This window comes from Cylas formicarius, unplaced genomic scaffold (genome assembly GCF_029955315.1).
Source record: "Cylas formicarius isolate icCylForm1 unplaced genomic scaffold, icCylForm1.1 PGA_scaffold_8__14_contigs__length_24414737, whole genome shotgun sequence".
Lineage (NCBI taxonomy): Eukaryota > Metazoa > Arthropoda > Insecta > Coleoptera > Brentidae > Cylas > Cylas formicarius.
Genome location: NW_026844361.1, coordinates 11,464,123 through 11,486,741, shown reverse-complemented (window position 1 = coordinate 11,486,741; position 22,619 = coordinate 11,464,123). Strand labels below are relative to the sequence as shown.

Below are 22,619 nucleotides of genomic sequence, written 5' to 3'. Positions count from 1 at the left end.
TATAATATTTATAAATGATATATCTGATTGTTTCCCAGACAAATATGTTTCCTTATATGCAGATGATACTGCTGTTTCAGTGTCATCTAGGAGTTTGGAAAGTCTCACGTCCTTGGCCACTAGGGCAGTAAGCGATATTGCGAGAGTAACGGTATTTGTTTGAACGGGACAAAGACTGAGATGATGTTTTCCTTAAGGGATTCGAACAAGAGCTTATTGGTTACAATGCAGGATAAATCGATTAGTCAGACTAACGTTGTCAAATATTTGTGTTGGACATGCTAAATTGACTACGTATTAAACAAAATGGCTATGCATACTTTTGTTATTTGGCGACTGCGTCGAGTGTGGATCTTCAGCTTTTACTATTGTATTATTTCGGATATGTTCGCTCTTGCTTATTTTACGCTATTATACGCTGGGGAAACTCCTCCAAAGCTAGTGAATTTTTGTCCAACAAAAACGTATTGTTCGAACAATGTTCGAGAATTGTCATGGTCACTCTTGTAGAACCCTGTTCCCAAAATTAAATATTTTAACGTTTCCCTCTCTCTGATCTATCTAATTATTGCAGAATTGATGGAGATTACAATTTTAGAGCCAATCTTAATTTGCAGGTGCCAAGTCGTAAGTTAGTCAAAGTAGCTAACAGCCCTATGATTTTACCAATACAGCAATAAGTTGCCTTTGTCCGTCAAACAGATCTTGCCTGTCCATTTATTTAAGCAAAAATTAAAGTTCATTTTGAATAAGAACGTTTTTTATTCTATCGATGAATACTTTGATTGTAGAAATGCCGATCTCTCAGTGTTATATACTTTGTGTGTTCTTATTTTTTTCTTTTCTTGATGTATGTTTGTATGTATCTGTTTTTATAGTTTGTATTTTGACATTGACATTGACATTATCCGATACTTTTGTTAGAAGCCGATGGAAATGAACATTATCATTATTAGAGAAGCCTCTGGAAGTTTATTTGGAAAAAAAAATTTGTTTGTTTATGCAGCGTATCAGTATGTGTTTTAGCGTCAATTTCTTGCAAAACTTAACCGGTTCTCTTGCAAAACATGCCAAATAATAACAAAACACACGATTTTGGAATTTCCAAGTAATTCATCTTCTTCTTCTTTGCTCGATTTTTCAATAAATAAAACAACGCCATTGTATAAACTTTTACTCATCATTTCGTACTTTTAACGACAAAATTCGTATCTACCTATTCAGTCTCAAAAACCAAAAGTATTATGAACCACATAGTATCGCACCTCGATAAATAAATTACACTGGCGTAACTTTTACATGATAAGAAGAACCAATTAATATAATCGGTGAAACGTATTTTTTTTTTCGAAATTTTTTGTCGAAAGTTAAAAAAATTAATAAAGCACACAGAAATTAGGCTTTCGAAAAGTTTGACTTTTTGAATATGTAACATGGTATTTGTTCGTTCGAGCTTTATGATATCAGACGTAACTAAACCAAAATCAAAAAACCCTCAAGTCAAAGTCCCACAAAAATTATTATTTTCAATGTGTTGAAAATCATCGAATGACTATTAGGGAAGTGGCTGGAGACGTCAGCATTTCTATTGGCTTGTGCCATGCATTTCTTTCCTCATACCTTTGATACATTTGATAAAGGCACGGTATTGCCGAAACAGCTGTCATATAGTCAAATTTTTATATATTTTTAGTCTTTATGTATTTTAAAAATGTCATTATAGAATAAGATATAAGAAAATCAATCCCATCAATAAATTTTTTTTTGGGTGTAAATTTAATTCTTTTCGAGCCTAAACTTCTTCGCAAGAACTGCTTTGAGTTGATTTTTCATAGTCGTACATTCACTATATCAAAAGTAAATACGTTTGGATCGCAACAAATATTTTATTTTTGGCGTACAAGGCAAAAGCCACTTTCGCCGACAAGATTTGAATATGTATATTACAATGGGATATACAGATTGGTTAGAAGGTACAGTTGTAGATAGAGACATTCTTGTGCAAAAACAACGTTAAACCTGGTGACTTTTCAATTTTTTTTCTCTAAAATATTGGAATAAATGTTTTAATTATGATAAAATAAATGTCATTTGTTGTTTCATTTGTAGGTTTTATGTAGTCCTGAATAAATCCCGGATAGTATTCCTCTTCTCACTTTTGTTAAATAGTCTCAGATGGCCATGATTCTAAGTTGAAGCAATAAGCAAAACAAGTGCATCCCTAAACAAGGTTTCACAACTGTGTGCAGTTCTTAAGTGGGACACACTGTATTTTACCAAAGATCCGTTTTAGTTAGGATCAAACAATTTTTGTATTTAACGCACTTATCGAAATAAGTTATATGAACCAGCCTATAGTTTCCGATTACTGCACTGCTCATTCATTTACTTATTTACTTGTAGAAGGTTTTTTGTGTTTGGTTTAGGGCACAAAGTTACTTTTGTCAGTTCAAAACTGTTATGTGCGAGAAAGACATAAATTACAAACATTAAACGGTAACTTTCACACCCTCATTGTGTTGTGTTTTAAGAAAACGTTTTGAAAACCTTCCACTTTGCCCGCAACATTGTTTGTTACGCCGACGATCCTGTATATTAATCATGAAAATGTCTACAATAAACTCGGCGTCAGGGCCGCACCCAGCTCTGCACAAAAATACTTTAAAGAGTGAGTATATTCGATACTGCTTCGAGAATTGAGTATATTCGATACTGAGTATTACACGTTGTCGATTCACCCTGCTCGATACTTAGGCACTCACAACGATGTCACGTGGCGTCCGGTTCTCAGATATCCGATACTGTTCGCTCGGAGTCTGATTTCACGTCTTTTCTTCAATACCAACAGAATGCACGCCAACGTAACCGTGCTGGCCAGCAGAAAACCGTACTTAAGTCCCAGCTCGAGATTTCTCACAGTGAACGTTGCTCTGTATATCAGCTCGATCACATTCCGAGGAAGATCTTTCTCATCCAATCCCTGTAACGGAAATTTGTTCTGACGAAAACGCAAATCAAAACTGGAAATACTAAGCCATTGTCGGTTGACTGTTATGGACAAGGGATGTCGCACGGTACAATTTATCTTGGTGACATTTTAATTGACTGTAACTTTTTTGTTTATATATATATATATATATATATATATATATATATATATATATATATATATATATATATATATATATATATATATATATATATATATATATATATATATATATATATATATATATATATATATATATATATATATATATATGATTCATGATCTTGTTTTAAGACGATACTAAGAAACAAATATCCATCAGAAATCTTTCTATTACCGTCATTCTTTAAATGTCTTTAATCACACAGAAAATACCAGGTAAACTCTGGTCTACTTTTAGGCGGTCTCGAATACGAATCTGCTGTTGTTCAATGGGGAAGAATACCTAGAAGTACCTCATTAGTTAAAAAAATTAATGATTGCTTTAAATAATGTTTCTTTTTAACATTGTTTTGTACCCACATTTTTATTATAATTATTAATTATTAATCGTTTTTAATAAAAAACTTGAGAGTCAAATTTATAACCATTCTTGAAGCTTCCTTATTGCTTAAGCTGTCCTTTAAATAAAATTCAGTCCAGAAACTCTTTAAGGGTCAAAGAGTCCTTAAGAACCGAGTTTGATAATAATAATGATATACCAACATACTTTGAATGTGTGATATGTTCAGTTTGAAGTCATGGAAAATATTCTCCGGTGTTTGGTGTATTGACCTTTTGTAAGTTTGCAATCATAATTTATTGAATCACTGAAGATTGGCTTATTAAAATCGCGTCTTTTACGTCATTTTCGATTAACTCTAATGTTAAATACGAGTTATGTTTTTTTTGGTAATAACTAGTATTAGTGTTGGCTTCTAAAGACTTGAACTGGCTCGCATTTTGCTCTGTACCTGTTGGTTTAAGTTTAAAAAAACCGCGCGATTAACGCTACATTCTCATTCGGCAACCTCGCTGCGCATCAATGTCGCACCCGCGCGCCAGCCTCCCCAGTCTTGCTATCACAACGTGCAGAAGCTATTTCAAAACCTCCTGAATTAAGACGCAAATTTGTTCGGTTTGTACAAGTGTGCAAACAAAATTGTTCAAAAGGAAAGCAGTTCATTTTCATCGAAGGATTCTCCCAATTGCGTTCCCGCACGCACATTTTTTGGTCCTTCGAGCCGGATAATTCATTCGGTTCGTTCGTCGCATACCCTCGCAACAAGTGAAGTAAGTCGCGGCTCAAAATTGGCTCGGAGGAAAGGAGACGGTTTTCCAATCCCCCCAGAAAGCAGACGGCTTTCAAACACCCCGGAAAGAAAGCACCCGGCTTTCTCAGCTCCCAGAAAGGAAGCACCCTTCTTCCAAACTCCCGGAAAGAAAGCACGCGGCTTTCACACCCCCAGGAAAGGCTTTCAAACGCCCAGGAAGAAAGCACTCGGCTTTCAAAACTCGAGTTTCGACCAGACAGCAACCCCGCTGTTCCCGAGGATCTAAACAAAACCCGCAGGAAAACACACAGCATTTTACATCCCACATTAAATGAATTTTTAGAAAAACAGTGTTCATCATTAGAAACTTTGACAGGTTATACAAATGTAGACAGCAAATCAAAACCGCAAAGATTTGCGCATGTTTCAAGTGAAAGTTCTCAAAATACCAATTTCAATTTTGAATGTTATTATTGCAAAATGAAAAATCATACTATTTACAAATGTATGAAGTTCATTAAGCACACTCCGGCTCAAAGAAAACAATTCGTGATGCAAAACAAGTTGTGTTTAAATTGCCTAGGCAACAAACACATTGCTTCGAGCTGTACTTCCACTCGATGTTGTTCAGTTTGCGCAGAATCTTCTCCCGCTATCAATGACCAACTCTGCCCAAACGCTCAAGTCAGTCAAGAGACTGATACCCAGAATGAACATACAACTCTGGTTTCGGCAAACACTTCAAATGAAAATCCTTCTCCAAGTAACATTTCATGCTCGTCTCTCAACAACACTCAAGTTCTTTCAGCAACTTCTAAGGTCATCCTTCTGTCTAAAACTGGATGTAAAATTTAAGCTCGTGCTCTTTTAGATTCAGAATGAAGCATTCAAAAAGTTATGCACACAATCTTTTAAATTTGACATGTCTGTCACTGGAATAGGAAACAAAACAAGTCAAATTACTAAAGCAGTAAGCTTAAAAATTTGCTCTTGAAAGGAAGATTTTTCTATTTTAGCAACTTGTGCTATTTTAGACAAAATCACATCGGTTCTCCCTCACATCCAAGTTGATTTAAGTCAAATAAACATACCACCAAATTTATCTCTAGCAGATGATCAATTTTACTGCCCTTCTCAAATTGACATTCTTATAGGTGCAGACCTATACTACGATTTAATGGCTCCTGGAATTATAAACCTTGGAAAAAATCTGCCAACACTCCAAAACACACGTTTAGGATGGGTTGTCGGTGGACCCACTCCAATGCAAAACCTTTCTGTTCAATCACTGTTGAGCACCGCTCTATTCACCTCGACACCTGATCTTAATGAATTACTTCCTAAATTTTGGGAAATTAGAGGAGTACCCTCAGAAAACGTTCTTATCTCCAGAAGATAAACAATGTGAGTCCATATTTAGTCAACCAACACAACAATTGTCTGACGGTACATCTCAAGTAAATTTACCCTTTCGTAGCGAAAATGCCCCCTCCCAGTTAGGTGATTCATTCAAATTCGTTAAACAGCGTTTCATCTCTTTGAAAACGATTTCTAAGAGATCAAGATCTGTTTCTAAGATATAAATCATTTATTGATGAATATGTCAATTTAAATCACGGTAAATATGTAGCACTAAACCAATTGTCCGAAGGTAATTCACCAGAAAAATATTTTTTTAGAAACTGTCCCGCGAATTTTAAAGCTACACGCTTTGCCGGAACAAAGACACGTGTCAGCGCATAGTAACGCATTTCCAAAGTTTGCAGACATCTTTTCTCGTTTTTCAAATTTCAACAGAATTTCTTTTTGGCAACAATGTTCCAAAATTAGACATTTATTCTGAAAAAGATTTTCCGTCGAATATCTTAACAGACTTCAACATAAACCCAATTGGATTAAACCCCTCAAGAATCTTCAACCTAATAGGTTAGTCTTGGTAAAAGAGGACAACACACCCCCGCTTTACTGGTCCTTAGCAAGAATACTAAATTTAATGCCTGGTTCTGATAATAAGGTCAGAGTAGCGGAAATTAAAACGAAAGATGGAGTCTTCGTGCGACCTATTACAAAGCTCTCGCACCTTTGCCTCTAGACTAGGTTGAAGACTACGCTTCAACGGGGGGGGGGGGGGGGGGGGAAAGATGTTTAAGTTTAAAAAAACCGCGCGATTAACGCTAACATTCTCATTCGGCAACCTCGCTGCGCATCAACGTCGCACCCGTGCGCCAGCCTCCCCAGTCGCCGTCTTGCTATCACAACGTGTAGAAGCAGTTCATTTTCATCGAAGGATTCTCCCAATTGCGTTCCCGCACGCACACTGCTTTTATATTGTTTGAGGGGGTGGCGGATCTAAATGAGGGTCATAAACATCGTCCCATATTGGTGACTTGAGCCGCCGTTATGATTGTTAGGGTGCTTATAGACTTCTATAGACCCTCGGATTTTTCGATGGTAGAAGAATTGATTGCATGCAAGAATTTTAGTTTTATCGAAATGTCCGGTTTCGTGATTGGGTTCGACAACTGCTGATGATTTTGTTTGTCTTAGTCTTAAGGTCCTTTCATGTTCTTGGAATTTTGTCTGTGATGGATCGAAGATGTTGATAGATTTTTGGGACCAGTGGTAAATCTGGTTTTGACTTTATATTTGTTAAGAACTTTTGATATGTGCTCAGTGATGTTTTGAATGAATGGAAGGACGACAGTGCCAAGTGTGGGATTGTTTTCAGACTCATTTGAAGGGTACGGTGAGGTGTAATTTGTGATGGAACGTTTAATATCTTTAATGTGGGAATTATTAGAGAGAAGAGCAGAGGTAAGGTGTTTTAATTCTGGGTTCAGTGACTCCGGCTGAGACGGTTTTAGGGCTCTGTAAACAATAGAGTCGATAACCAATGGGTTTTGGGCCGGATGGTGATATGACAATGCATTAAGGTATCGGTCTGTGTGCGTAGGTTTTCTATAAACACAATAACCCAATGGGAAGTTGTTATTAGTTTCTAATTCAATGGTAAAACGTATGTTATGGTGTATAGATTCTAAATGTCTAAAAACATCTAATAGGGATTCCTGATCATCAGGCCAAAGAACAAAAGTACCATCGACGTAGCGTTTGCATAATTTTGGTTTTAGATGGAAGGTGGTAATGGAGAGCTGTTCCCGACGTTTGTTCAAAGATTTGACCGTTATAAAAACAATGTTTTCCACTCAAGCATTAAAATTAAGGGGAGAAGGTTTGGTTCCAGATTTTGGGAATTTCATATGTCTGAAACGATGTTGACGGTTTCGAAAATAGACTCAGCAAAAACCGACGCAGGACGAACCCAGAATTTTTGTAAATAGCACTACAGTGGCCTATACAAAATTCAAAACCAATTGTGCATCCTGGCAACTTTGTATTTCCATTTTCTCATAACTTTCGAGACCAACGAGATAATAAACTTTACTCTATCGTTGCCCACAATGCATAAAGCCAGCTAAAAATGCGTGCTTGCTATACGTACACTTTCGATCAACACGATGGGTAGTATTTGGCCGTCTTTGTAGTTGTTCAGCTCGGATATCCCGTAGGATTTTTGCATTTGGATGTTGACTTGGAATTTTACTTTTCCCCCTGTCAAAACACCAAGTTTCGGATGGATGTTGACGTACACCTCCGGCTTGGCGGGGTTCCTTTTTAAACCAGAAATGGCCGCCCTCAACTGGGGATCCGCGTTGTAGAAGTACGGCCAGGAATAGTAAATCGGGGCCCCTGTAAGCAATAAGATTATGATTATCGGTTCTTTGCTCAGTTAATTATAGACTAGTTTATATCAATAGATCGTTGGTTTGGAGTAAATAAAATAAAATCAAGTGCGGAGCAGATAAGCCAAGGTCGGTTTTTGTTGAGTCGAACTAGTTAACGTTTTGTCAATCATCCTGGTGGTTTCTTCAGAGCTTAAACACCGTTTTAGTCAAGCTCTGAAGAAGCCAACAGGATGATGGCGCTAGCTAATTCGAGTTAACAAAAACAGACGCAGGAGGAAACCAGAAGTTTTATAAAAAGTAATCCTAGAAAAGATTAAACATAGAAGGAACTGTAAAAATAAAAATAAGCAAAGGAGAATGCTTCAGAAAATTATATCGCGACCATCATTTCCATCTACACAAAACAAAAATCTAAAATTATTACGCTAACAAAAAACTTGACCCACATAGAATCCCCACCGAACTGTTGAAGTGGTTCGATGACGATAGTATCATATACCTAACCCCATTTTTTCAAAAATCTACAATGGTCGCACGGGAGCAATTTGGGTTTAGTTTAAGTATGTGTTTGTGGACGTTAAGAAAGTAAAGAAATGACTAATAAAAAAGTTGCAAGGATTTGAAATTATTTTAAAAGGTGGCGAATAAAACATACATTTTTTTTAAAGGCACAACCTATTTTAATTTTTTGGTAGTTTTTTTAATTCTTCAACATTCAAACCTTCAAACAGTTTTTCTAAAAATACAATACATACTGTACAAATAATTTAGTAAATTTTATTAACAGCCGCATCTAAATTGATTATTATTCCACCGTTTGGAAAAAAGGCCATTATAAAACTGATTGTTTAAATATCAAATTTGTGTGAGCCAAAAGATCTAACACCGAGTTTTTTCAAAAATACCAACAAATGTATTCCTTTGTAAATTTCAAGACTGGCAGGTAAGGCTTAGAACACATTTTAGCACAACTATCAGTCTAGTTAAGATAAGAGGGAAGCTACTTTCATTATTTCGATTTCTCAGCTGGATATGTTAAGTTCATATAGCAATATCTGAGCAATGTGTTGAAGTAAGAAGACAATTTAATCTAACTGTACCCTAATCAGTACTGATGTGCCCCAAGGTTCGATTTTGGGACCTTTATTGTTTAGTATTTATAGTCAAATAGTCGAATATCCAAAGGAACATCACTCATCATATCCTCTTATCTTTCTGATACAAAGCAAGCAGTTTTTTACAATAATGAAACGTCAATTCTGTGTTTTTGGAGTCACTACAAGCACTTACGACAATAATTAGAGAGACAGAGTTTTGACAAAAATATTAAGAGATAGTCCAAACTCCACATTTATAATATCGTCTTATCTTTCTAAGTGTTTTGCAATAATGAAACTTCAGTTCTGTGTTTTTGAATAACTTTTTAGCAAAATCGGTTTTCGTACAGATGTTCATGACTTGAATCTAAGAAAAAAATTATATTGACAACATCGAAAAGAAATGTATAAAAGGTCATTTTCTTATAGCATTTCGATTTAACAATATCAACCAAAACATTTAAAAACCGGTATAAAAAATATCTTCTTGGAACACGATAATTTCTGTATCGGAAAACCACTCTTAATTTTGTTTATTTTAATTTTTTTCTTGTTCTTAGGGTAATTTCACTTAAAAGTGGTACCATCTAATATTTTGTAGTGTAATAATGTATATTATTATTATAATTTCCTGCTAAACTCACCCCAAACGCAGGCGCTTGCGTTGAAAACGCCTCGAGTCCCGCAACTGTCACTTCCTTTCTCGCAGTAACACCTGTGGTCGCCATTCTGATCCGCGTTGTCGAAAATATCGACGGGGAACGTGTATTTATAGACAGGAACCCGGTCTAAAACCTGGCTTTCTTCGACGAATTTCAAAGTCAAAGCCCTGCACAACTGCGGCAGGAAAAAGTGCAGTTCCTTCTTCGATTTCACTTGGTCCACGGGATAGACGGTGCCGTCGGATATCTTGAGACGGTTACACGTATCGGACGACCACAAGTCTAGATGATCTTGGCCATTGAATTTTTCTATCCTGCCCAGCTTGCCGTAGTCTCTGGTACCTGTATTTACCGTGATGACGTCAGGTTGAACTCCCTCTTTCCACACCAAAAGTCCTGGAAAAAAACTGCGTTCATATTTTCTCAAAATTCGAAACAAAATTCCTTTCAAAAAATCGTCACTGGGCTGGACAAGTTCGTCGCATGTATCGCGAATCAGCTAAAGGGGCGCATTGTTTTTACTATCGTGCTCCTGCAGACCACTATGGAACTTGTGGTGAATACACCCTGTATAAAGTGTCATTCACATCTCGTCGTACTTCAAAGTTACGGCAAACTTCAATAAATATTAAAATTTGTACTGGTAATTGCAAAATAAATAAGAACTAAAAGTTCAGATTTGTTCAGAATTGTTTCGACAACACCGTGTTTTTATGAAATGTGACATTTGATATATATTATATATTTTTTTAGATGCCCTAAAATCTTGTTTTCCTTTGTCGTGTGAATATATATAATTTCGTGAAAATCTGAACTTTTAGTTCTTATTTATTTTGATAAATTAATTTTTATCAGTAAAAACCACCCTATATTTTTTCAAATATCTCGCGTCTCCTATATTATAGACGAAACCTTAAATCCTCTCTCTCGACACAGTTTACGATACTGTTCATATCAAATTTTCACATCTTTAAAAGCTTTTCATTTATCGCCAATAATTCACCTACAAAACCGGAAATTTCTAGGATCTATTAGAATTTTTTGACTTGTAACCTGTGTATAATTCCAACAATGTTGGATCCCTTAGTTTACTGGTATTCGAATTTTTGCAATGGTTTTCAAAAAACTACTTGTTTTCTGAAACCATGCAGTACGTGGTAATATTAAATTACGTCATCGCCTCTATATTGAGGGCGAGAAATGGTAATTTTTATCTCGAACACGAGCACCTTGTGTATAATCGAAAAAATGCGTGAAACAAAAGTTATAGTGCCGGGTCTCCCACGTATTACGGTAGTAAAATTTTTCCGATCGGATGAATGGTTTTGGAGGAAAAGATGTTTTTCTGTATACCAAAATAACCAAAAAAAATACTTTGCGTTATTTTATTTCTCCATATTTAAAAGTCTAAATGCGGGTCCAGACTTCTACTTCTCTCCCAAGTCTGAAATCGGTAATTGCAAATTTGGAGCACTTATTATGTTTTTTAATTTTGCACGGAATATCGCGAACACCCTGTACAATACTTAAAAACCTTAAATACAAACGTTTTAGCTGTTTATATGGCCCATCGTCATGTAAAAGAAACTGACATCTAAAACACACATTTCAAATTATTGCCAATTTTCAATAATAGGGGGACCCATTTTTCATTTTTTTTTAATTTGCGGCGCACCCTGTATATTTTTGTAAAATTGTCAAGAATTGTTTCAAGAATTTTTTCGGTCTTGCAAACGGTTTTTGAAAAATGGTCTTTGTTGTATACCCTTGCACACGCGATTTTTAATTTTTTTAAAATGCTTTCCGATCCCCCCCCCCCCATTTTTAATAGGTTCCATCGGAGGGCAAAACTGCATATATGTGCTAAATATGAAGTCAATTGCTTCAGATTTCGGACACTTATCGTGTTTCAAAGCAATGTTTAAGAAACAGTCGAAAATTGTGAAGAAAAGATGGATTCCGAAGTCGGATCGAGGCCATTTCTTACAAGCTAATGTATCCCATGCAGGGTTTAGAAAGGAGGCAAATTACGGAGAACGGACAATGGCGATCCCATAGGTCCTACCATTACCGATATATAAAATTTTTATACGGGCGTAGATACTTTCGAAAATTTCGATTTACCAGACGAGTTAAAGAATTCAATGCTCATGGTTTTCATGAATTATAGCAATGTGAATTTATGCCAGGAGATCAAAGACTGAACAATGAGTCCCACTGTGCCACTGTTATTACTTTTGGCTCCCCGTGACTTGTCTCTGCTGAAAACCGAGTATAAGAAACGTTGGATCAACTCACCGACGTGATCGAATACCCTCTTCTCTTGCAACTTGAGGTAGTTCTTGGCGATGTCGTACAAGTGGTCTTCGTACCCCACTATGAGAGAGTTCGCGGTCAATGTGATGAAAGGTTTCTCGTTCAGGCTCTTCAGCAAGCCCGAGTAGCTCAGCCTCATGAAGAAATTCCAGTTTCTGGCGACAGCTGCTCCCGCTATGACGGGCACGTTCGGCACTGTCACCAAATCGTGTGGGGAGCCCTTCGAGAGTTCAGGGATGAATTTGTATGTCCTTTTTTCTTGATACGACACTGTCCCGTCGCCGTTAAACCTTACGTTCACCCTTTCCAGTTGCTCTTCGTATACGTAAGGTCCTGCCTCCTCCACGTGCAGCTTTTTAGCGCTCCTTCTCTCGTAATCTTCCACGTTGGTGTAATTGAAAATGAAAAACTTCATGTACGGGCGGGGCGAGGGCGCCCGCCACATGTCGAAGGCGAGAGAGTCCTCGGTGATGGTCATCATGTTGTTTATGGACTGCTGGTATACTTTGGTGAACCACATGATCACCGTACCGAGAGCGCTGAAGGTAAACAGTAGCACCAAACCAGTCAGAACTGAAAGCCAACACATTGCGTAACTATTACGTACGGAATGGAAATAATTATAAAGGGCCATTTAAATTGGAAAGAAACTGGTGTTGGGGTGGCCTATACCTTATCTCGAAATCTACGCGTGTTATGAAAAAAGTTTGAATGCAAAAGTTGTTTCCAGTAAAATGATCTGTAATCTTCTTGTGTTGTTTCAATCGTCACTCAGCTATATCAAATCAAATAAACTCATAATTGTTATTACATTTTTAAATGTAAATAAATTATATTATATATAAACATAGTCGCCAATAAAATGCCAGACACAATGCAAGACAGCCGTTACCAATGATTACGACGTTTCGCCAAGTTCTCACTTGGCATCTTCAATGCTCGCACTTCGAAAACTGGGAGATGCCAAGTGAGATCTTGGCGAAACGTCTGCAGGATTCCAGTCGGAGTTCAACAAACGAACAGATGATATCCCGGAATATATCATCAGAGCCGAAATTTCAACTGCTAGTACCACAAAATAATATTTTTGATTTTTTTGCCAATTAAAGACACACACATTATCGAAAAAATGCTAAAGCTAGAGGCGAGAGCCCCGGTTTTCCCCCGTTTACTGGTTCATGATATTTTTTCAATAGAGTAACATGACGTCATTGCGTCTAGACAAAGCGTTATTTTCATATGGATTTTCTCAAATATCTCGAGCAGCGGTACTTGATAATCGAAAAAATGCCCGAAATAAAGGTCACAGACCTAGATCTTCCGCATTTCCTGGTTCTAGAATTTTGGCGATCTGTTGAACAGTTTTTGAGAAAATCGTATTTTTTCAAAGTTAAAAAAATACTTCAATATTTACATTTTAGATGTGGGTCTCTTAAATTGGATTGGATTGCTATATAATCAGACTCAAAGATAACGAATTTGAAAGGTGTAAAAATAAGCATTTTTAATTCAAAGTGATCCAAATATATTTGCTCATTTCTAGTTCAAATATTGGAGCTCCCGCATTTTTTGTAATATTGAAAGCATAGTGAAAGGCTTTTGGTATTAAGAAAAAGCAATAGATGTGCAGGAAAGGTTATTAAAGAAATTTCATTTCGCATTTTTAAACCCGTTATTTTTAAGTTTTATAAACTTATAAACGCAATCTAAAACGAAAACAAAAAAATTACACTTGTTACGATTCGTTCTCTAATGTTTCAATTATCGAATTTTTCGTTCGGCCTATTTCATTTAACATAAATATCGAATTACGAACGATATCTCGACGGTTACGCATCTGTAAAAATGCGCGTTATAAGTTATTAACACTGTTATTATGGCAACACACCAGCCCCTAGACGCGTCTAGACCCACAGGGTTATCGCCTTATCGCCATCTCAATAATTGAGATCTTGACTTCTGGCCACGCTGTTTACAGTAATTTCGGATCGTGGGTTTTTTCGATAGACGCGCACGTATATTTAGAATTTCGCATTGTGAAATTCTGACAGTCCGAAGAGGATGTCACCATGAGTCGCGTTGAATAAACAAACGAAAAGCCGATTTTAAAGCGTTTATCAGTAGGGGAAAGGGTGACACCTTTGAACACTTTTTAATTCAAATATTATGTTTGTCATATTGTGCTACATATCAAGGTATACGAAAAATTTCCCTGCCTGAAAATGAAAGAAACAAAGTAGAGTAACAATCTGTTATTATTTTTCAGTATAATCCCCCTTAACTTCAATACACTTATTACATCTCTTTATTAACAACTCAATCCCTTTAAAGAAATATTCTTTTTGTTTGTCTGCAAAATGAGTTAAAACAGCCTCTTTTAACTCAACTTCCTCGTTAAACCGCCGTCTACGTAAGTCCTTTTTCAAATATCCAAGCAAAAAATAGTCGCTGGGGGCAATATCTGGACTATAGGGAGAATGATCTATCTCTTGGAATCCGCACTCTAAAATGGCAGCTTGTGCAACACCAGCAGTATGGACAGGTGCATTATCGTGAAAAAGACGTACGCCTCTGGTCAGTTTTGCTCGACGATTTACACGTATGCAGTCTCGCATTTTATGGAATAATGTTGCGTAATATTTACCATTGACAGTGGTATTAGTTTCTTTAAAATCTATCTAAAGAAGAAAAAAAGAATCTTTCAGAAGAATACGAAGGAGAACTTTGGCCGTACACACCATCCAGCCTTTCTTTAATAATTTTAGGTGCTAACCCTTTTTTGTCAAAAAATTTATGTCTGCTCTATACTCAATTTGCGTTATTTGCGAAATTTTTTAGGACACGTCTTGTTTAAAATGCTGTCAATAAAAAACTATTTGACGAAAGACTTCAATTATTTTTTCACAGCCTACCATGATATATATTTAAAAGAAGACAAAGTTTTATCGTGGTGCTGGAGCAGCAATCTATGTCAGGCCGGGAAATTTTGGCGCTACCCTCGTATAATTTTTTTATGAATAGATATGCTATTTGTGCTATAAAATAAAAATTAAATTTACTTTTTTTACTTTTTTACTTATTACTATTTTTCAAAAACACATTTTTGTTCAAATATCAAACACAAAATAAACAATCCAAATCGCCTTATTGGCAAACTTAGAAATAAATAGTCAAAAAAAAAACGAACAGCTTCAAAATTTTGTTAATAGTACCTAACCTAGTTTAAATTTACTAAAATCAAATTTGAAAGTTAATAGAGCAGATATACGAGAAGTTCCTGGAGTTTCCTTACAATATCAGTGATAAGTGTGCAGGATTGGTCTTCTTTGTCAGGAAACAAAAATTTAAATTTCTTTTTTTAAAAAGAAACTAGAAACATATTTTGATCATTATGTTTAATAAAAGCTACGGAAAACATCTGTGATTCCTTTTTTGCAGAGTGACACACACAAATATATAGTTATTTTCATTTAAATTCTCAATTGTCAAGGATTGAATTGATTCCCTTTCATCAACTAGATTATCAGACTCAGAATTATTTTGACCATCTGTTAAATCCATATCAAAATCATCATGAAAAGATATATTTCCGTCAGATTCTTTGTTTTTATACGTATCGTTCTTAGGCATATATTCTACTCGTTTTGATAGAGGCAGAATTGAAGGCTTGCGTTTCATACGATTTAAATAAGCAGCTTCTACTTTTTGCCTTTTCTTTCGGTACGAGGAGTTGCTTTAGGAAAAGGTCTTATTGCTTCAGGCGTAACTTTTTCCCTTATATTTTCAGTGTTCCTGTTGATTTTCGTGTTTTCGCAAAGATAATACTTGCTGCCTTTTCAAAAAGTTTTTCATCCATTCAATGCCCGCACTTTTGTTATCTAACCATTTTTGAGGACACTTATTGACACTGCTGCAAGAAATAACGTCCCTTTTCAACATTGATTTTCATAGGACCGACTATGGCGTTAACTCTCCTTTGAATCATTTAATTGTAAAGTGAAGAAAACTGTTTTTAATCAACCCACCGCCTTGTAAACTTGGTAGTTTAGAAATTGTAAGTGTTGTTTGGATTAAGTATTATTACTCGATTGACATGTGTGGATACTATTTTTCTTAGGTTAAACTATATTGTAAATGCTAAATGCGTCAATAAAAATTTTAAAGTAAAATTTACTGATATGCCAATTATCAACCTTGTAAGTAGGAAAGACCATTATTCATTTTGGACATTTTTAAAAAGTAACTTTCCAGCATAAGTTCCTCATCATTAGTGAAAACTTGATGCACAGTGCGTTCGCTGCTATTTGTTTATATTGTTTGGCATTACATTTTCTTTATATGTCTTTACTCTATAGTACAAAGTGGTTGGTTTTATATTATATATAGCAGCAGCGGTCCTGTTTCATGCTATCATTGACAACGCACAATACAGCTCTCGCTTTTTTTAAATTTCTTTCCATTGTGATTCACAACTGTAAAAGAATATAAAATGAACTTGTTCAATTATTTTAATAAATAAATAAACATCATTTGTTCAAATAGCGGGGGGCACTTTTGAACATCTGCTTTGCAAATCTGCTTCAATACCATCCTTCAGAAACAAAATTATGTAGACGATCAAGAAACTTGTATTTAAATAACTTATATTGGTAATACACTTGCTATAATATACACAATACTATGATATGGGGTACAACGAACCGCCCTGTTTTTATCTGTTTCATATGTCGACTACATTGGAGAAGAATTCATTTTTATGCATGAGAATGCTAGGCTGCACACCGCAAGGATTGCACAAGATTTTAGAAGTCGATTTATTAAGTAGCCAGCATGCAGTCGCGACCTCAATACAATCGAACATTTATGGTTAGTTTCGACGTAGAATCCCTCGTTGAAAGTGAAAACTCCCTATAGCGAAACTCTGTATTACGAACAAAATTTGTTGGACTATTAGGTCTCCATACAAAGCTATGTATTAGTCCACTCTGTATAAAGGATTTCTCACTCTCTATACCGAAAGAAAAAAGGGCACATAAGGTAACAAACTAAGGAATCTGGGTCGATTTGTAATTAATAGAGTTTCTTACCTTCTCAGAATTCCTTACCCTAATAATCTAATACCGAGAACCTGGTCGTCCTAAGCGTTATTCTCGTAATAAGCGATTATGTTAATGCCTTTATCGGTATGTATAAAAGCACACCATTGTTTCAATCAGTTCTAATTTGACTTAGTGAATACGGCGAAATGATAAAGTTGCTTTAATTCGGGAGATAGAACGGGGAAAAAGAAAAGTGAGTAGCTGCCAATATGAGTGGGAGAGAAAAAAGGAAGCTAGTCGTGATTGGAAAATCAACTAACCTACGATGTTTTAAGAACATCGAGCATTGGCTGGTGAGATACGGAAATGGGATTCAGAATTAAAGGGGAGGAAAATATTACTTCTCTTAGATAACTGCCCTGCACATCTCCATATTCCAAATTACGGAATATTGAATGGCATTTCTTCCAGCCAAAACAACAAGTGTATTACAGCCGATGGACCAGAGCGTAATAAAAAGTCTTAAGAGTCGATACAGGAAAAACATTTTAATGGAAATGGTCTAGTCCGAAGACAAATTTTCCATTAATATGCTAGATGCAGTCAACTTTATTAGTAAAGCTTGGAAAGAGAATACGAACAGGACTTGGAGGATCATCAGCCACAAAGCGAGTTGATAAAGCAGTTTCAAACAACTAGTGAGGAGCTGCAAAATTTTATGGTGGTAGATCAGGATTTACCTACAACAGCAGACTTGACAGAGGAAGCCACATCACAACAAGCAAGAAAGGGCGAGGAAGAGCACCAAGCAGAAGAAGAAGATGAAAATAAATTGCTTGTTGAATAGCATATCACGAATTTTTGATTTTTTTGATAATGAGTAATTTGTCATAGGTAAGTTATTGATGTCCTTTCTGGTATTTCGTTGTTGCCAAATTTTAAGCTTCCTATTTTCGTAACCTGAGAAAGGCACGTGATTCGTTTTTTCCATGTTTAAAGTCAATTTGGTTAGTTAGTTCCGCAACTCTGGTTTACAAAATAAAGCCGTGCCGCCAGCAAAACTCATTATTGTGCCTGTAAATTTGAGATTTGCCGTACCATTTATATAAACGGTAAAAACGACCGGCCCTGGGGGTACGCCAAACTTTACTGATCTCTCGTCGCTTAAAGTGCCACCGTTTTAGTTTTAGTTTTTTAAAAGCAGTGCGAAATGCTTTTGTAAGGTCCACAATATTGACGAATCCGCTTATCCCGAAACAAGTAAACATTCGATTTTGGAGTTTACTTTAAAAAACAACACGCTGATAACGTTCAAACAATTCGTCGGTGTTTTCACGTATTACCCAATCGCTGCGTGACGAGCGACGAAAGTGGTGTGATGCTTTTAGATGTAATCCGTCATAAAGGTTATCGAAAGAAAGTTGCGTTAAAACAACAGTTCAAGTTGATAATAGGAGTAAGTCTCTGACGCGAGAGCTTTAGAAAGCCTGGGCCTTGGTATTTGGTATTGGTATTGGTATTAAAGGGGGGCGCCCTCGCGGGCGTCCAAGCACTTAGGCCACCAGATGGGCCCGTTGTGCCCCCAGGCCGCTCTAGAGGGCGTCCAGAATGCCGCCCCTCCTGTAGAAGGTCAGCCTGGGCCTTATGGTAACATCTTTGCACCTTAACAGATTTACTTTAAATTATTCAGAGTGGTGTAAGATACATATATATATATATATATATATATATATATATATATATATATATATATATATATATATATATATATATATATATATATATATATATATATATATATATATATATATATATATATATATATATATATATTCTCACGTATTGATTCACGGATGGAAAAATGTGATGACACTATATTCCGGGATATCATCCGTTCGCTCGTTGAACTCCGACTGGAATCTTGCATCCGACTGGAATCCTGCAGACGTTTCGCCAAAATCTCACTTGGCAATGTTCAATGCTCGCGCTCCGAAAACACCCCAGTGTTCGAGCGCGAGCATTGAAGATGGCAAGTGAGATTTTGGCGAAACGTCAGCAGGATTCCAGTCGGATGCAAGATTCCAGTCGGAGTTCAACGAGCGAACGGATGATATCCCGGAATATAGTGTCATCATATATATATATATATATATATATATATATATATATATATATATATATATATATATATATATATATATATATATATATATATATATATATATATATATATATATGTATTTAAATCTAATTGATCGTTCCTTCGTGGCTGCCAATAAATTTAATTTTCTGCTTTTGGTGGCTGTATGTAAGATATCAAAATTTTCATCAAAAATGTGTTTTTCTGTGTTTAAGTGTGTAGCATAATTATAATCTAGACTATTGTTTTTAAACGCTCTTTTATGTTCGTTAATGCGTTTCTTGTTTCTGTTTGTCCAATATAAATTTTAGGACATACGCATTTTAACCTGTAGACACTTGATTATTGAAATTTTCGACATTTCGTTTTATTGCTCTTTAAAAATTTTCCTATTGTGTTGTTAGTTGTTAGTGTTTCGAAACTTTTTCACTGGTTTCTCCTATATGTGTAATCGTTTTAAATTGTTCGTGTTCTGTATTAGGTTTCAGATAATTAGAGTTTACTGTTGTCCGAATTTGTTTTTTATTTTTAATTTTATTTTATTAATTTCCTTGTTGTAATTTTCTGTTGAGAGTGGCGTATTAAGAAGTCTATGTATAAAAGAGTCAAATGCAGATATTTTGTGTGTATAAGAGATGTTATGTATGATTGTGTCCGTGCTGTTAGCTTTATGGTAAATGGAAAAATCCAATTTGTTTTGCGTTTTCGTAATAGTTAATGGTTAAGTCTAAAAAATTAATAGAGTTATCCTTTTCAATCTCGAGAGTGAATTTTAAACGATTATATAATAAATTAATGTAATTTATAAAAGAATTCGATTGTCTGTCCGTTCCCATAATCAAACCTTCCTTTGAGATGTAAATCTGTCCATTAAATTCAAAACAATCTTGTTTCACCAATAGGTTAACCTGTTTCCGAGTGAGGGTGAAATCTACTAAATCTATCACATTCATAGGTGGAATACTGGGAAATAAGTATCGTGCATCAAAAGACAATAGTGTTGCGTTAGAAGAGATTTTGATATCTTTAATTTTGTTGATTAATTCAAAAGAATTTTTTATTGCAAATTTTGGCATAAAATCTGCGTGGAATTTTAAAATATTTGCTAATTTTGTTGGAAGTTTAACTGCTGGAGAAGTTACATAAGATACGGCTGGTCTAACGGGCATATCTTGTTTATCTAATTTAAGTAAAGAATATAATTTCGGCGGTTGTGGATTTATAATTGTTAAAAATACTGGGCTTTGTCATTAAATAGTGTGGAGTTGGTAATTACTACCTTGACTTGTCTTTGGTATAATTCTTTAAGAAATCTTCCGTATTGATATTGAATTGTTGATTTTCGATGTAGTTGGAAAGAAACTAAAATTAATAAAAATGAGGTTTTACCAAGTTCTTTCAGCTCGGAATTCTACATATCTAGTAGCTATATGGCGTCACTGATTAGTCCAAAATAAACGAAAATTTACTAAAGATATTGAAACCTTTTTTTTCATAAATGATGGTCTCCTGAGGTAAAAAAGTGTTAAAATAAATGACACTTCAAAATATGTCAACTTAATTATGTATTAAGTGTACGGGGTAGGTCAACGTCAAAATCAAAGTAAAATAAGAGTTACGAGAATTACACAGGGTGGCTCAAAAAAGTGCAACGAAAAATATATATATTTTTGTTTTGAATTCGTTTTTAAATTCTTCAGCTTTTTTATTAATAATAATACCCAATAGTATTTCCAATATTTTTATTTTATAACAAGAAAACTAGTTTTTAAACTTGCAAAAAAACTTACGATGATGCCATTATTTTTGATATTAGCGTTATTCGAAGATAACGTAAACGATTTGAATTGAATTTGAATCAGCTGCTACAGGGTGTTCAAAGTAGACGCATATATTTTCAACATTTTGCCATTATACAAAGTGTTTTCTAAACTTCATACGAATATATGTCGTAAACTTTGTCAAAAATAAAATGTATTTTTTTAATATCTGTAAAACCATAATTTTTTTAAAATACACCAGTGGCGGGCCATAACAATATTGGTAATATAACAGCATGCAGAGAAACTATAAGGTACATATGTGCCAAATTTAATTAAAATATCTAATGTGGTACTATAGCAGATATTAAAAAATATATTATATTTAAGAAAACTTAATTATTGACAATCAATTATAAAACACCCTGTATAATTTTTTATATTTTGAGAATCATACAAAAACCTACAAGTATTATTAAGTATGTGATTATTTTCTTTCGAAGACTATTGCTATAAGATAAAATATAACGTCAAATTTTTACCTGACAACTGAGAAAGTAAACTTCTTAAAATTTAAAAACAGGTGGGGATTTTCCTAAAGCAGAATTAATTGATATAATTTATATACTGATAGAGGCTATAAAAAAATACCGAAAGCAAAATAGTATAGAAAATGAGCGATCTCCCTTTGGTAATAATAGCGCTATCGTAAATTTTGTAACTCGTGCGATAACTAGTATTGTTTTAGGAAAAAAACTATTTTTTTATTTGTTATTATTAATATAATATAATTTAATTATTATTAATAATAAACAAGTTGAAAACGGATGTATCTGTACAAGTGGCCCTTCTTCAAAATATTTCGGTAACCTAACGGGCCTAATTCATACAAATTTACAACTTACAAAAAACAAAGAAAAATAACTTACAAAGGAACCTTCGGGTATTCATCCGATACCCGAAGAGGTCTGTTTTAGACGGCACCATGTCGGTTTGTATTTTGTCGAAAAAGTCCTTCGTCAGGGCAGGGCCCTTTACGAAGATCTGACTGCAGTTCTTCTCCAAATTCGACAGGTTCGAATGAGTCCGGTGCATGTTGACACTGTCGAATTTTTCCGCGATATCGTCCATGATCGTCTGGATTTTAAAAACACAACACCCGGTATATGTATTAGATGTGTCGCTTACTATCCGGCACACGAATTGTGAATGAACGACGACATTCTTATACGTGGGATATATTTAACAACATCGCAGCGTTATCTCTTACAAAAACATAAATAATAATCTGTTATCGATATCGATACTCTTAAGAGAGAGGAAAAAAATGAGCATCACCGATCGAGAAATTCGTATATTGGTTTCGTTTGACCTCGTATAACGTAATCATTGTCACAGATGTGGACGAAATTGTGCAGTTTTCAACCTTAAATCTAAAACGCGCAATTAGTTGTATAGTGCTTAAAAACTTTTGTTCGAAATAGAGGTTGTAGTAGGTTGTAGTTGTCTCCCACGTTTTCTAATATATGATATATTCCAATAGAGTAAATGGTTTTTAAGAAAATACATGTTTTCTGAAACCATGCGGTACGTGATAGTAGTAAATGACGTCATTGC

At 35.1% G+C, this 22,619-nt stretch overlaps 1 protein-coding gene across 1 annotated transcript; it reads right to left on the bottom strand.

The window, feature by feature from the left end:
- Window positions 1–1,177: 1,177 nt before the first annotated feature.
- LOC132706580 (scavenger receptor class B member 1-like) lies at window positions 1,178–22,190 on the bottom strand. The gene is made up of 5 exons (XM_060677975.1): window positions 21,932–22,190; window positions 12,046–12,636; window positions 9,730–10,143; window positions 7,745–7,992; window positions 1,178–2,980 (listed from the first exon to the last, which is right to left on the bottom strand). The coding sequence occupies exons 1-5, from the start codon at window positions 22,131–22,133 to the stop codon at window positions 2,759–2,761; spliced, it is 1,677 nt and encodes a 558-aa protein (XP_060533958.1). The 5' UTR covers window positions 22,134–22,190; the 3' UTR covers window positions 1,178–2,758.
- Window positions 22,191–22,619: the final 429 nt, after the last annotated feature.

Bases quoted from the DNA above. Each gene is read 5' to 3' on its own strand.
- LOC132706580 (XM_060677975.1), bottom strand. From the start codon at position 22,133: ATGGACGATATCGCGGAAAAATTCGACAGTGTCAACATGCACCGGACT. The intron at 7,993-9,729 runs GTGAGTTTAGCA...TATTGCTTACAG, and splicing joins CGCAAGCGCCTGCGTTTGGG to GGGCCCCGATTTACTATTCC. The intron at 2,981-7,744 runs GTACGTATAGCA...TTTCCGTTACAG, and splicing joins CCATCGTGTTGATCGAAAGT to GGATTGGATGAGAAAGATCT.